Raw genomic sequence first — 15,723 nt, forward strand, 5'->3', positions numbered from 1 at the left:
TGACGATTGGTACCACATGCATATAAGGAGTCTAAGAGCATTGTCGCATTGTCGTGTCTAAGATACTATGTTGTTGATGATGATTGAATATGTGATTACGTGATAATTGTTTATCAAATATGCAAAGTTGTTTAAGATTGAATATGATGTTAATGTTAATTATGATTCGAATTACATTGATTAATATTATTTTGTTATGAAATCTCACCCCCTCTGCTTGAAAATGTTGCCCTTCGTATGGGTAACTTGCAGGTGATCGTGCTTAGTGTGCAGTTTGCTGTTGTGAGTTGCCTTGCCTCACTGTGTTATCTAGGTCGCTCTGATACGTAACGGGATGGGGTTTTATGTTATGCATGCTTCATTCTCTTACGTGACTAATATGTTATTTTTATAATATTATGGATTATGATTTGAAATATTTTGCTGGGGCCTGCGTGCCAAAACGTTTTATGAATTATGATATAATTTCCGCTGCAATGTTGAGTTATTTGGTTAAATTATTATTTAACTGTTTTGGATTATGTTATATGTGATATCCCGTTTGTTTATGATGCTTACTCTGATAAATGTTTTAAGAAATTTTTATATTGGGAAAACGGGGTGTTACATACATCAGCCTGTTCAAAACACTCCAGCTTACGGAGAAAAACCTTTCCTTGTATGAGTCGGAAATGAACTCTACAACTTCAACGGTTCGTCCACTCAACCTTGGGGATATGTAGAGCTGTTGGTCACCTTCGGCATAAAGGAGGCCAACAAGACAATAAAGATCTCATTTCTGGTGATCGACTGCCCTTCTCTCTATAACTTCATTATAGGGAGAACTGGACTCACCCAATTGGGTGCCGCATGTTCAACCGCTCATCTGAAGTTGAAATACCATGCAAAAGAAGGTGTCATCGCCTCTCTCAATGGGGACATCGAAGGTGCGCGGAGATGTTTCCTTCAAGCCAACAAATCCCAGAACTCGGTTTCCCAACCCAGCAAACCTGCTAAGGACAAAGGGAAAGCCGCTGCGAGTACTCTGGATGCCAACTTGGTCAAACTTTACCCCAGGTTCACCAAGGAAGACCTAAAGGAACAAAATAGGGAGAATAAGGATCCGCTCAACGCGAAACTTCTTAGACCTATTCCTGACGGTGAATTTGAGTTTGTCCCCTTCGGAGACGACCCCTCGAAGAACTTCAAGATCGGCAAGGATCTTATGAACTTGTCAAGGCACAGCTGGTCGCCTGCCTCAGAGAGAATGCAGACCTATTCGCCTGGAGCGTCGCCGACATGTCTGGAATCGACCCCAACGCCGTTGTTACCAACTGACAGTAGATCCAGGTGTAAGCACTGTATCCCAGCAATGTAGGAAGCATTCTCATGAAAAATCAGAGGCTGCAGAAAAAGCTGTAAAAGACCTCCTAGAGGCAAATTTCATTTCTGAGGCCAAGTATACTACTTGGCTCTCCAACGTTTTACTTGTCAAGAAATCTAATGGAAAATGGCGTATGTGTGTTGACTATACCGATCTTAATAAGGCCTGCCCTAAAGACGCATATCCTCTTCCTAACATCGATAGACTCGTAGATAATTCCTTCGGCTATAAACTTTTATCCTTCATGGATGCCTATTCTGGGTACAACCAGATACCCATGGCTGAAGAAGATAAAAAGAAAACAGCCTTCATGACCGAATCAGGGAACTATTACTACAACGTAATGCCCTTCGGTCTACGAAATGCGGGGGCCACTTATCAACGAATGATGAACAAGGTCTATGACAAGGTACTTTTGGGCGATGTCCTTAAGGTATACATGGACGACATGATTGTAAAATCCCGATAAGAGGTTGATCATGCCGCTCATCTCAAGAGAGTGTTCGAACAAACTCGGAAATACAACATGCGACTAAATCCAGAAAAATTCACTTTCGGGGTCTAAGCGGGCAAATTCCTCGGTTTCTACCTAACCGAAAGAGGAATCGAGGTGAATCCAGATAAATGCCAAGCATTTACTAAGCTCCCCACGCCCCATTCGAAGAAGTGCATACAAACGCTCAACGGTATGTTAACTGCCCTCTCAAGATTCGTCGATAAGTCCGCTCAACATGCTCTTCCTTTCTTCAAACTATTGCGAAATGAAACGAAGTTCGATTGGACAGACGAGTGCGAGAACGCTCTAAAACATCTCAAGGAAATCCTATCCATTTTGTGCATCAAACATGAGATTTAAGCAGGATATGATTAATGTATCATATCCTGTCTCTCTATCTTGGCCATCAAACAGACCCTTAGTTTTATTGAAAAAGATAAGAGTAATTAACAAATGATATAATTGATAAATCATACCCTTAAAATATCAAAAAGACAGTTAAATAGGAAATTCATCCTAAAAAAACACTTAAAAAGGAACGGAGGGAGTATATAGAAACCTTTATTTTTAAAACCCTATTGTTATTTGCAAATGTTCATTTGTTATTTTTTTTTTAACTTGTTTCGTGCACGTATGCGGGTTCGCTGGATTGCACTTGTAATGAGTGAATATTTGTTAGGATAGTTTAAGGTTGGTCTACTTGATATGTTTTATCACAATGTATTTTCGTTTAGGTAATACCTGGGTCGGATGTTATGTCCCCAGCCTTTATAGCTCTTTATTTTAATTTATTTTATTTTTGTTTTGGAGAAAAATGAGTATCAATTAATTATCATCATCCATACATAAATTCTCGAGAATTGCTGTTGACATATATGCATTGGCTGAGAAACATGAGTAATTTACCCAAATGCCCCTCGGCAGTAAACTACCGAGGAAAACTGAAAACTTCGGCAGTTAACTGCCGAGGAAACCTCAAACCTGTTTTTTTTTTTTTTTTTGACAAAAACCATAAATTGTCATTAATAATATTTATTGATTTTGAATGTTTCAATCATTATTTTGTACGTTTCAAACAATTGCAGTATTATACTTATGCATAAATATATATATATATATATATATATATATATATATATATATATTAAACCCTGACAAAAAAATAAAGAGCATTTAAGTACTCAAAAAATATTTCAATAAGTGTAAAAATTAAGCATTTGAATATTGTTTTGCAAATTACTTAAATAAAAAAAATTGTTGTGCACAATTATTTTAACGATTTTTTTTATTATTATTTTTATTTAAGTAATGTACAAAACAATATTCAAATGCTTAATTTTTATACTGATTTAAATGTTATTCTTATTAAGATATATACGCATAAATATAATACTGCAATTGTTTGAAACGTACCAAAATAATGATTGAAACATTCAAAATCAATAAATATTATTAATGACAATTTATGGTTTTTGTAAAAAAAAAAAAAAAAAACAGGTTTGAGGTTTCCTCGGCAGTTAATTGTTGAAGTTTTCAGTTTTCCTTGGTAGTTTACTACCGAAGTTTTCCTCGGTAGTTAACTGTAGCCGGTTCTACATTTCGGCAGTTAACTGCCGAGAGATATTTGAGTAAACTACTCGTGTTTCTCGGCCAATGCATATGTGTCAACAGCAATTCTCTAAATTCTCTCTAATGAGATGTTTGCCCCACAGTTAAAATAAGAAGAATAGAAAAATGTACATGTTTGTTAACATAATGATGTAAATTATCCTTGCTAAAAAAAAAAAAATGATGTAAATTATCCATTTAGTGATTTTTCTTTTTATGCAGAGATACTCTTATAACAGATGTAAAATTATCCATTTAGTGATTTTTAAAGGATAAGAAAGCAGAAAGGGTACCAGTTGGTGGAGAGAACAGAACAGAACAAGTCAGTTATCTAAATGGATGTAGTTGTACAGCGCCCAATATCACTTCACTGCTTACCTCAAAGTGAGATTTTAATTTATTCCTAACCAATTTTCATCCTTCATGTACTTGCAGTTATTATATTTATATGCTAACTAAAATTTCATAAAGCTTAGTAGTTAGTTTTGGTGTGCATGCAATGTGGTTTTTAGTTTTTACTGGGTGGTTCTTCAGTTTGGTGGAACCACCGTGCCAATTCATTCCTATGTTAATTGAATAAATGTCACGTTAGATTATAATTCACCTTCATTAATTTTCAGAACAAAAAGATTGGTGTTAAGTGTTAACTCAGAAATGCCAAAATTAAGTTACCAGAATTAATGCTGCAGGAAAATAGGTTCTTCAATGAGTCTTAATTTAACTCTTGTGTGGTTTCTATATGGTGGTGTAGTTGCTCTCAATTGTTATGTGTTCCTTTTTAAGTGTGTGTTTGGATTAAATGAGTTTGGTGACGAAATCCCAATGGCATCATGATTCTGCTAAACTCACCATCAATCCAAACACGCAGTTAGTTGATTAGAGTTGCTAGTGTGGGTGAAACCCTTGGAATTGAATTCATCTGCAACTTATCAAATGTCAATTAAACTTCCAGAGTATTGATGAATGTTATGTTCTATCTTTTTTTTTTTTTTTGTCATGTTAGGTTATTGTTATTTTTTTTTCTTCATATTAGACAATGATTCAGTAGTTTTAGGTACTAAATTAATCGGAATAATATGCTGTTTTCATCTCAAATGCGGTTTGTGTACTTTGTAGTTGACATAACTATTGGATTATTGCCTTAAAATGTGTTTTAAGTGGGAGGCATCCAAACTCAAATTTTAAGATGGTATTAGAGCTTATCCTAATTCCGTTGAGCCACCCGTTGTCGAGTCGCTTAGGTCACGTTCCAAATGTCTTGTCATAAAGCATAACTAGATTAGTGTTTCTTCAATAATGTCAGCTTCACTAGTCTTAGAATAGTGGATTAGAAACTAAATCTCCTACGGTGAAACTTAATCATTGGAGTTCTTAAACCCACTTGGGTTGGCCTGATGATGTTGGCTTGGGACCTTGGAGTGTGCTCCTCTCAAGGTCTCATGTTCAATTCTCCCCAGTGTCAATTTAGGTGGGCTAGTTTGGCTTAAAAGAAAATCATTGGAGTTCCTAATTGCTATATTGCTGCTCTAGGCCTCTAACATAGAAAATTAGTAATTTAGAAACAAACACAACTTAATAATTTTAAAAGATTTTGTAGAATTTGAGGAAATTAATACTTTGATGATAAGTTTCAAAAGGAAGAATGTATAAAATTATGATAACTATTAAGTATCCCTCAGTTTAAATTATGAGGTAATTACAGACTATTCTCACATGAAATTGTTTCATAGTGACCCTAAGCAAGTGATCCACTGATAAGAACTTATGGCTAACTTACCGTTGATGTTGTAAAATGAAAAGGGAATGGTGTATTTGCTGCTCTCATTTTATTTTCTTGATTAGATGCGAAGTCACAATTACAAACAAGGAGATCATTCGCAGTCTCGCCTGCCCTGCCTGAGACTGCAGTTTCAGTGGCAGTAGCAGCAACTTTTGTTGGGGCAGCAGCCACTCTTCTTGTACAGAGAACCAAAACTTCTGAGTCCACACAGGTCAGTAACCCATCTCTATTGTTAGCATCAATCTATGTGCTATGAAGCACACATACTCCTCGGATTAGGCATGTACCGGTGTTGGATATGTATCGTGTCTGACACCGACATAAATGATTACATTGAGTTATGTTATTTTTTCAAATTATTATTGGTGTTGACGTGTGCGTGTCTGAGACTGTGCTCCATAGGCAGCCATAAAATAACTATTTGTACTAGCAAACTGAGCAACATCCCACTTATAGAAGAGAGACACATTAGACTGAAAGCATCTCAAGTGTACCACACCAGCACACATGGTTACATTATATCACTTTCATTTCTCAAATTATTAACAATGTCGGCTTGTCAATGTTAGTGCTGTGATCGATATTCGTGTCTGTCAATGCTTTATAGTAAAACCACCTTACTTTTCCAAACAAGAACATGAAAATCTTTCGAATGTATCTTCTAGTTAAAATGTTTGATAATTGTAGTTTTTTGTGATGCTGCTTATTTTGTTTCACTGAATTACATTCATTCGCTTCTGTTTTCTTAAATTATTAACTGTGTCTACATGTTAGTGTCATGTCCTGTGTTTGTGTCTATGTGGATACTTCATAGATAGATCATTCATTCATGTCAATTTCACCAAAATTAAGCACAAACTAGAAACATATAGGATCTGGGCTCATCACGAGTGCGATAAAAATTTGATTTATTAATAGCACGATGTGATATGATAGAGATGGAGAGAAAAGCTTCTTGTTAACATGAAAAATCCATTCATAATATGATTGAATTGTCTGCCAAATTTTTCATGTGAAACTATTAAAGATTGAATTCAAAGAATGTGAAGCTTGTGGAGGTTCTGGTATATGTCCAGCCTGCAAAGGTGAAGGATATGTGCTTAAAAAACGTTCTGAAGAAAGTGCTGAGAAGGCAAGAAAACTATCTAAAAACATGGCAACTCGATTCACGGATGGGTACGATCTCTTATCTTCCTTTCCGATAAATTTTTAAATTTTAATTTTAGCATTCAACTGAATTACTACATACAACAGGCTTCCAAAGAAGTGGAGCTACTGCACAAAATGCTCTTCTGGCAGAAACTGTTCAACATGTGGTGGAAGTGGAAAGCTAAACTTGTAGTTTTGCTCTTATATATGGATATGGTCTTGTTGAAACCAATATTCAACATGAGATAGCATTAGTACTTGTATTCTTGATTCATTCCATTTGAAGGAAAATTTTATGTATCTGCATTCTGTGGCAATGTATAGTATGTTTTTGATACATTTGCAGAACTATATAATATAGGTGTTAGGTTCAAATGGACCATTTCAGGATTTGAAAGAATAGGATTTAAATTTTTGTGTTACTTCTTATTAAGAGTAATGATATTTGCACAAATTTACACACTCTTCATTTACTCCAATTCAGATTATGCACACACATACCTTATAGTTTTTTCTATTTATCTTTTCCTTATTCGAAGTTGGTTATTCAAGTTGAGTTTATCATTACATTCTTGTCTTTATTTTTCTTGACATTCTTTACATTTTTTGCCTTTATCAATACATTCTTGTCTTTATTTTTCTTGACATTCCTTACATTTTTTGCCTTTATCAAATTAACTGCACTCCTACGAGTTACTCTGTATCCGGTTACACATTTTTTGTTTTGAAAATTCAGTATATGACATAAGGACGGACTAATTTGGGGGTCCAATCCAACCGTTTATTTGAGGGGGCCCTATTTAAAGTTAGAGCAAAGCTCTATATGAACTAACTCATCGAAATTAACACTGGAAGATTTTTACACTTGTTCTAAAATGACTTGTTTATAGATTTAATTTTTTTGCTTAGAATCCAACAATCCTTATATTTTTTCACTGGACCCTCATTTTATGAGCAATGGAAACATGTTATGAGGGTGGCATCTAGCCTGCCAAAGTGTATATTCTTTGGTATGGTACACAAAAATGAAAATAAACAAAAATACCTGTTATGACCAGTTTGCAGGTTTATGTGAGATTGTGACATTCACCCCAACTATTTTATTTAATATTATTATAGACCCACCACAATAGTTTTGATTATTACACATTTACCCCATGCATTGTTAATATCTTCTATTGTACAATTTTTCAATGCCAAATGCCAAACTCCACCGTCTTTATCTCGCCGCACCACCGGCAGTTTATTTAGAACCTAGTTAATTAAACGCATATGACTCCTTTTTCAATCCAAATCATGTAGTATGGTATAACATGTTTATGTGTCTTTGAATTCTAAATCAACATTGTTACACAAAGAATCAACAAGGAAATGTTAAGATAAACAATAATAAGGAGAATGAAGAAGAACAAGATGAAGATCTGGGAAATATGGGAATAAGGATATTTTTTTGTCAACACTAAAGTCAATCTAGTTTCCTTAAAAAAAAAAAAAACTTAACTCAGATTCTAGTCCCTATGATTTTTGTATGGATTTTTTTTTGTAAAACAAACTGGAGAAGACGGTTGATTTGTTTTATTACTTCACAGACAATGTGATGTGGATTTTGGTTTATCAAAGGTTGCCGTGAACACATAAGTTGGAAGAATATGTGACATAATCATCATTCTTTTTTAGGGGAAATAGAAATAATACATGAGCAATTTTACCCAGAAACATAAGGATCTGATACTCTAGATATGAGTCTCATGGATAATGATACTTGTAAATCACCCCAAAAAAATACATATAGAAATAAAATATTACTTTTTTTTTCTTCCAGTTAACACGGCAAATATCACATTATATTAGTGTAATGATAATTTTAGATCTGGATATTATGGTTATGGGTGTGTGAAATAATTCTTGTTTCCTTTTATTTCTTTTCCAGAGTTTGAGTTGAAGTTTCTGGGTTTTTTTGGGATGAAACGAAGATGAAAAATGGAGTACAATTGCTATGAGTTATATGTCCACTATTTTAAAAACACTCACTGTTTGTAATCACACTCCCTTTAATCCATCCCTTTCAGTTCGTCACCGCCGTCAAAAATACCTCCACCGTTCTGAGAATTAGTTTTTCGCATACTCCATTTTTTATTTTACAATTTGAGTGAGACTTCTCTTGCATGAATAATTATTTCTCGAAATTACTGTGTGAAATGGTGTAACTTACGTGAAAAATCAAAGATTTAAATCATGTTTGTTTTTGAAAGAACCTTAAAAAAAGTTAACTGCTATCAACTTGTGTATTTGAAAAATATGTATGTGATTTCTCCATGTCATTCAAATCCTATCAAAACTACGTAAAAATCGTTGAATTTCATTGTGTATCGAGCGAGATCCAGTGGGGTCATACTATGGGTCGAAACAACCCATTTGAACATCGCGGGCGAAGAAGATGAGTAAAAAAAATTGGCAAAAAGTAAAACAAACTTGTACCAACCAAGATTCAAACCAGCAGCCTCTCATTCATTACATTACACAATTAAATATCACCAATTGTACCAAACATGCACTTATGATTTTTATGGATTTTAATTATATTGAATTGTTGTTACCTGTTTTGAGAAATAATAATGTTTAATACTTTCTCATTGTTATTTTTCCTATTTTCTTGTGCAATAAAATAATAATAATAATAATTTTGACTACATGGCGTGGCCAAGACTCATTTTGAATTTCCCAGGTTTTATCTTACTCGTTATTAGAAATTTGATAGCTATTGAGAGAAATAAAATGAATTATATTTGTTTTACATTGAATTAATTTTGAATTCCTAGTCGACAGATAAAATGAATTCATTTTATGTCAAAATGATTTAATTCGTTTTATTATGGGTTTTTATGTAAAGCAAATTTTACGTTGACATAAGCCTAAATAAAATTTGGGTTGACACATACATAATTAATTTTTATGTGTTCAAATTTTTTTATTTGGAGTTGTGTCCAACTAAGAATTTCTCTTCTATTTAATTAATTTGACCATTGAATAAAACCTAAGCGGACTAAGGACGAAATACAAACTCGAATTTTGGCGATCCGATGTTTTGTTATAAATCAATCGCACAAATTATTCCTTCATCGAAATTCAAGTTTCTGGTTCAATTTAAGGATGACTTTGTTTGATATTGTTTGTCATTTGGGTAAGTCGATCGGGTTCAAAATTCTAGTTTACTCCGAGGACCTAAAGGTGGCTAGAATATGAACGGAAACAAGTACAATCAATCTGATCGTTTAAAATGACCTTCTTAGACCTAAAAGGATAAGGAAATCAGAATTTCTCAGACCGGGTTCCCGAAGGTAAGTCGATCGGACGAACTATCCCCTAATAAACTAGTGAACTTATGAACTAGCCTAATAAACTAGTGAACTTATGAACTAGTTTACTCCTGGGACCTTCTTTCAACGGTCTGTTTGATTTTTCTTGTTGCCGTTCAGATTCTAGCCATGTTTCGGTCCCATAAATAAACTAGTTTCTAAGTTGACTAGTTATGAAGGGATTGTTCGTCCAATTGATTTACCTCCGGAAATCCGATATGAGAAATTTTAGCTCATTTATCCTTATAGGTCTACTGAAGTCCTTTTGAACGGTTGGATTGATTGTACTTGTTGTCGTTCATATTCAAGCCACATTTAGGTCCCCGTGGTAAACTAGTTCCTAAGTTGACTAGTTTCCGAGGATATAGTCCGTCCGATTGACTTACCTCGGGAACCCGATCTGAGAAATTTCGGTTCCTATATCCTTTTAGGTCAAAGAAGGTCGTTTTAAACAGTAGGATTGATTGTACTTGTTGTCGTTCAGATTGTAGCCACGTTTAGGTTGTTGAAACAAAATGTGTTTAACATTACCACCTTAAGTTTTGATGATAACAAGGTATTAAAATGTCAATTGGATATTCTGATATTTGTTCAAGTGTGCATGACCATAGACTAAAATTTATTAGTGTTTAATTCAAGTTTTGGTTATGAAAAAACAAACGAGAGCAATGAAATTTGCAAAGGAAGCTTTTGTTGCAAGATTAAAGACTGAGTCTAAAGACAACATCGTTTGAAGACCATCAGAAGCTGACGTCATCAGAGAGTCTGAAGAGCCTTAGAAGCTGGAGTTAGTTAAAAGTTATTATTCTGAAGACATATCATTACAAGTGCCAAAACTCTACTGAATTGTTTTCACATCAAAGTTCACTTAGAATTTTCTAACAACTGTTATATCTTAGAAGATCTAGTATCTTAAGAGTTTGTATCTGATTTGTATTGTGAACACCACTGATTGTATATCAAGTGTTCAAACCTCAAACATCTTTTTGTGTAATTTTGTTTGATTAAAAACCTATTGTTTTTGTGCTTGAGCATAAGAAGTCTCTTGTGTGTGTGCTTGAACATAAGAAATCTCTTGCTTTTGTGCTTGAGTATATTGAAATCTCTTGTTTTTGTGCTTGAGCAAGAAAACATAACTTAAACCACCATAAGATTAAAACAAACCAGTTGCATGATGCATATGAGATTAGAATCATTAATCTACTTCCACACACTAGTAAACTTTGGCTCTCTTACAAGATGAAGCAATTCCATATACTATAAAATCATACTATATATTTTGCTCAAGTCTACAATCTCTTGCTAATTGATTTCTCCGGAAGGGAAATTGAATTTGTAAATAACTATGGTTTGAAGGTCTTCAATTATTTTATACAAATAACTGCAATTTCATAAGTCAAGATTAGACTCTAATTTGTACAACTACATAACTCAATGAACTTCTAAGAAACACATATTATATTACACCATCAAATATTCATATTTTTTTTTAAATTCCTTCACATGGCAAAATTAAATTGTTGAGTTCTTGTTAATTTTAAGTGAAGTAAACTTAAAAAAGGACGAAAAATGCATATTAAGATTTACTAGTTCCAGAATTGACCTAATGTATATAAAGACCTCCATCTACTTACTATATTATAAAATTAAATGCCTATGATATTACCATTTTGCCCCTAAAAGGAACATTTTTGTAATTTCCTATTGATGGGGTGTGGTTAGTGCCACCTCATCATTTTTAGGGTGCATTTCCCATTTTACCCCTCACCATTTTTTTTAATTATTTTATAATTTTTATATTTTTAATAACTTTTAACTATTTTTCAATTTTTTCACCCAAATTCAGTTGCTTCTACATTGTTGTTGTGGGAGATTAATGTATCGTTTGACCCGGCTTTTTTTTTTCCAACTTCTCTACATTTTTAAGGAGAAGTCAAGTCAAACACACTATCAATTATTTTAATTTCAATATTGTTTAATCATCACAACCTCACAAATATTTTTATTCACGTTGTCATTTAATGATACCAAATACTTCTATTTCCTTTCTTAAACCTCGCAAATATACACATACACACATTGAGGTTTAGAGTAATATTTTATGTCCGTCTGTTTGTGTTTTTGTTACGCTGATGCATATAACTTTTTTTAGTGTTGCTTGGTCAAGTGCTACCTCACCGATTTTTTTTTTTAACTATTTTCCAATTTTTATATTTTTAAAAACTTTTAACTATTTTCCAATTTTTTTATTTTTAACTATTTTTCAATTTTCTCCCAATTCAGTTGCTTCTACACTGCCGTTGTGGGAGATTAAGATACCGTTTGACCCGATTTTTTTTTTACTTCTCTACATTTTTAAGGAGAAGTTAGGTCAAACACAATATCAATTAAGTACTTACTAGAAAGGAACTTTTTTTAATGCATAAAATTGAATGGAATGAGCTTTGGCCAAAAGTTGTTGAATGCCACTTTAAAAAACTACTTCTCGACAATATATTTCACAAGCACCTGTTTTCAACTCACGCTGGAAACCTTTTCTTTTATTTTTTAATATTATATTTCAATATGTTTTCTTTTCATATAACTTTTTTTTTTTTGAACCGTTCCATTTAATTTTATTATCTTTTTTTTAAAAGAATTTTATTATCTTTTTATCACTTATATATTTAATTTCAATATTGTTTAATCATCACAACCTCGCAAATATTTTTATTCACGCTGTCATTTAATGATACCAAATATTTTTATTTCCTTTCTTCAACCTCGTGTATATACACACACGCACATTAACGTTTAAAGTAATATTTTATGTTCGTCTCTCTGTTTTTTGTTATGCTAATGCATATTATTTTTTTTTAGTATTGGTTGCTTGAGTGCTACCTCTCCGATTTTTTTTTTAACTATTTTCCAATTTTCATATTTTTAAAAACTTTTGACTATTTTCCAATTTTTTTATTTTTAACTATTTTCTAATTTTTTTTCTCCCAAATTCAGTTGTTTCTACACTGTCGTTGTAGGAGATTAAGATACCGTTTAACCCGTTTTTTTTCAATTTCTCTACATTTTTAAGGAGAAGTTAGGCCAAGTACAATATCAATTAAGTACTTACTAAAAAAGGTATTTTTTTTAATGCATAAAATTGAATGGAATGAGCTTTGGCCAAAAGTTGTTGAATGCTACTTCAAAAAACTTCTTCTCGACAATTTATTTCACAATCATCTCTCTTCAAATAACGAGTGATGGAAAGAAGGTGGTAAGCCCATATTTGATCTCGAAAAGTCACAGAAGAACTTGCAAATTCGAGTTGTTCCAAAGTAGATCTTTGTTGTTGAACTATTTGAAATTCTACTATTTTGACGTACCGCTTTGGACTGTAGTCACAAACTATCTTGACTTTGGGATGTCATTTGTTCTTTTCATTTTGTCTAATGTAAATATTGGCAAAAATCCCTTTTTGGTTAGTCAATGAAACTTGCAATCTCTTTTATAAACCTAACTATTATGTAACGTTAATCTGCACATTGTTTTCAATTAGTATCATGTTAATTGTAATGTTGTTTTCCTAATCTATTGAACAAAATAAAACATGCTCTTTTCCTACGGTAAATCTTTATAATGCTTTGGTAATTGTTTTAGAAATGTACATATATATAACTTCTAATTGACACTGCAATTTGTTTTGTACCTAGCACTTCTCAAATGAGATATCAATGACATTTCTAAAAGGAATACGAAAACAATCACACTCATCGACAAACAAGCTCAAAAAAGGTATAAGTTTCACTTGATAACGACAAAGAGAGCAAGTTACAAAAAATACTTAGGCGGCCAATGGTTCAAATTTTGTCGTGAACATATGTTAGAGGTGGGTGATAAGTTAATTTTTGATCTAGAGAAGCCACCTAAAAATATGCATGTTCAAGTCGTTTCCAAATAAAGATTTGGTGTTCATGATTCGCACTTTGTTTGATTTCATTTGATGTGAATATGGGTATCAATCATTTTTTAGTAACTCTATAACAACAACACTTTTTTTTATAATTTTGGATAATATGTAAATTAACACATCATTGGTTCTTTTATTGGTTCCAATTGTTTTCATCCTAAATATTATGTCAATTTCTAATCTCATAAACTGATTATATGCTCTCTTAATCAGCACATACATATTTTATGATGAATCACAATGTTTCGTCGTTTTAACATCTCTTCTTTCAATTTTTTTTTTTATCGAATACGTTATTGAACCCGTGCGAAGCACGGGTTTGTAACTAGTTGGATTTATAAAATGATGCTACACTCTATATGAACACAACTACCTTATCCTTCATAAAACTACTTATTGATAAACAAATCAGTACACAAAAACCAATAACCTGTGTTGATTTATGTTGTTAGGTACTAGATTTTTATTATCCTACAAAGTTCACTATACAGAGGTTGGAACAAGGTTCCCACAACAACATTTGGTTATTTGATGTGGCTGGCAATTTGTGTTTGTTCCTTTTATTGAGAGAAACATATTTCTTAAAGACTGTTTGAAATTTTGAATTGTTAACGGAGAATAAAATGAAAATTCAAAGCTAACTTATCACCTTTTTCTCCCATAAACATGTACTTACTCATGTGACATAGGACAAAAAATGGGACAAGTTTTGGCCTCGAAATGATGAAGTATATGTTTGGTGAATGGAGAAATCACGATACAAAGTCAGGAGAAGCTACAAATGGTATCTTTATAATTTCACAATGAAGAGAGTTTAAGCATAAAAAGAATAATATGGATGAGAGAGGAAGAAGATGGAAACATCAAGGATTTTTAATTTTAAACTTTGTCATTTAGTGATTTTTAATTTCGTCCCTATGTAATTTTTCCTTTTTGATCCCTGTAATCTTTCCTAAAAGGACACATAAGCCTGTTTTGCCACGTCAAACAATATCACGCCAGCCACCGTTAGACACATCAGCGTTTTTTAATAGAAATTAACGTTAAGGACTAAAACCAAAAAGTTAACAACTTACAGGGTTTGTTTTAGAACAAAAAAAGATACAGGGACGAAAATCAAAAACACGCGAAACTTACAGGGATCTTTTACATATTTAAGCCTTATTTTTTTTTTTTTGCATTATCCATGCCTACAAAGTAGTAATGAATTTTAATCCAAAAGAAAAGGAAAAATAGTTGGAGAAAAGAAAAAATAATTTTGAACGCAGTAAGAAAAACTATCGAGTAATCGATAATTCTACCGATGTGGATTCTCAGCCTTTTGAGTTTTGATGTTTTAACTCTCTCTCCAACCGCCACCCCATCTAAAAAATAAAATAAAATTTTAGAGCCTGTTTGATTGTGTTTTGCTTTTTAGTTTTCTAAAACTCTATTGCAAATCAATTTTCTAAAACTGTTTTTAATGATAAAATAAAATAAAAACTGTTTGGTAATTCTATTTTAGAAAATTGTTTTAGAGAAGAGCGAATGAAAAAAACTGTTTGGTAATTCTTTTTTCTTAATATGTTTTGAAAACTTCAAAACTCAATTTGTACGATGCAAGTGTAATTGTAAGTTATTGTTTAAGCACTTTTTTTCTAAAGCATGTGTTTATATATAACATTGATTATTTATGATATTTGTATACTATTATATTCCAAAAATATAATATTAAATGTTATTGTAATCTAACTAAACCGCACCGCGAACACCTCCGGTCGTAACAATTTAGAGTTCGGTCATGACGTAAGTATAGTTTGATCAAGAATTATTTCTTTCAGAAATCAAACTCGAATTTTTCTGAACGATTCATCATTTGATGAAGTTCATTAACTATTTATAAAAATAAATACGAAAATAAAATAATCAATTTCATTTTTTTATAAATTAAAAAGTATAAAAAAATTAACATTTTATGCAAAAAAATAAATAAAGTAAAAAACATAATCTTGTCAAGGAAAATAAAATAACGTGGTCAAGAAAAAG

The 15,723-nt window shown here is 32.4% G+C and overlaps 1 protein-coding gene across 1 annotated transcript; it reads left to right on the plus strand.

Moving 5' to 3' along the window:
• The first annotated feature begins 3,693 nt into the window (after positions 1-3,693).
• On the plus strand, positions 3,694-6,818 carry LOC25492411 (uncharacterized). The gene is made up of 4 exons (XM_013600517.3): positions 3,694-3,851; positions 5,310-5,458; positions 6,275-6,423; positions 6,502-6,818. The coding sequence occupies exons 1-4, from the start codon at positions 3,803-3,805 to the stop codon at positions 6,587-6,589; spliced, it is 435 nt and encodes a 144-aa protein (XP_013455971.1). The 5' UTR covers positions 3,694-3,802; the 3' UTR covers positions 6,590-6,818.
• The last annotated feature ends 8,905 nt before the right edge of the window (positions 6,819-15,723 follow it).

Source organism: Medicago truncatula, chromosome 4, assembly GCF_003473485.1.
Source record: "Medicago truncatula cultivar Jemalong A17 chromosome 4, MtrunA17r5.0-ANR, whole genome shotgun sequence".
NCBI classification, from domain to species: Eukaryota; Viridiplantae; Streptophyta; class Magnoliopsida; order Fabales; family Fabaceae; genus Medicago; species Medicago truncatula.

Bases quoted from the DNA above. Each gene is read 5' to 3' on its own strand.
- LOC25492411 (XM_013600517.3), top strand. From the start codon at position 3,803: ATGGATGTAGTTGTACAGCGCCCAATATCACTTCACTGCTTACCTCAA. The intron at 5,459-6,274 runs GTCAGTAACCCA...AAACTATTAAAG, and splicing joins AAACTTCTGAGTCCACACAG to ATTGAATTCAAAGAATGTGA. The intron at 6,424-6,501 runs GTACGATCTCTT...TACATACAACAG, and splicing joins GCAACTCGATTCACGGATGG to GCTTCCAAAGAAGTGGAGCT.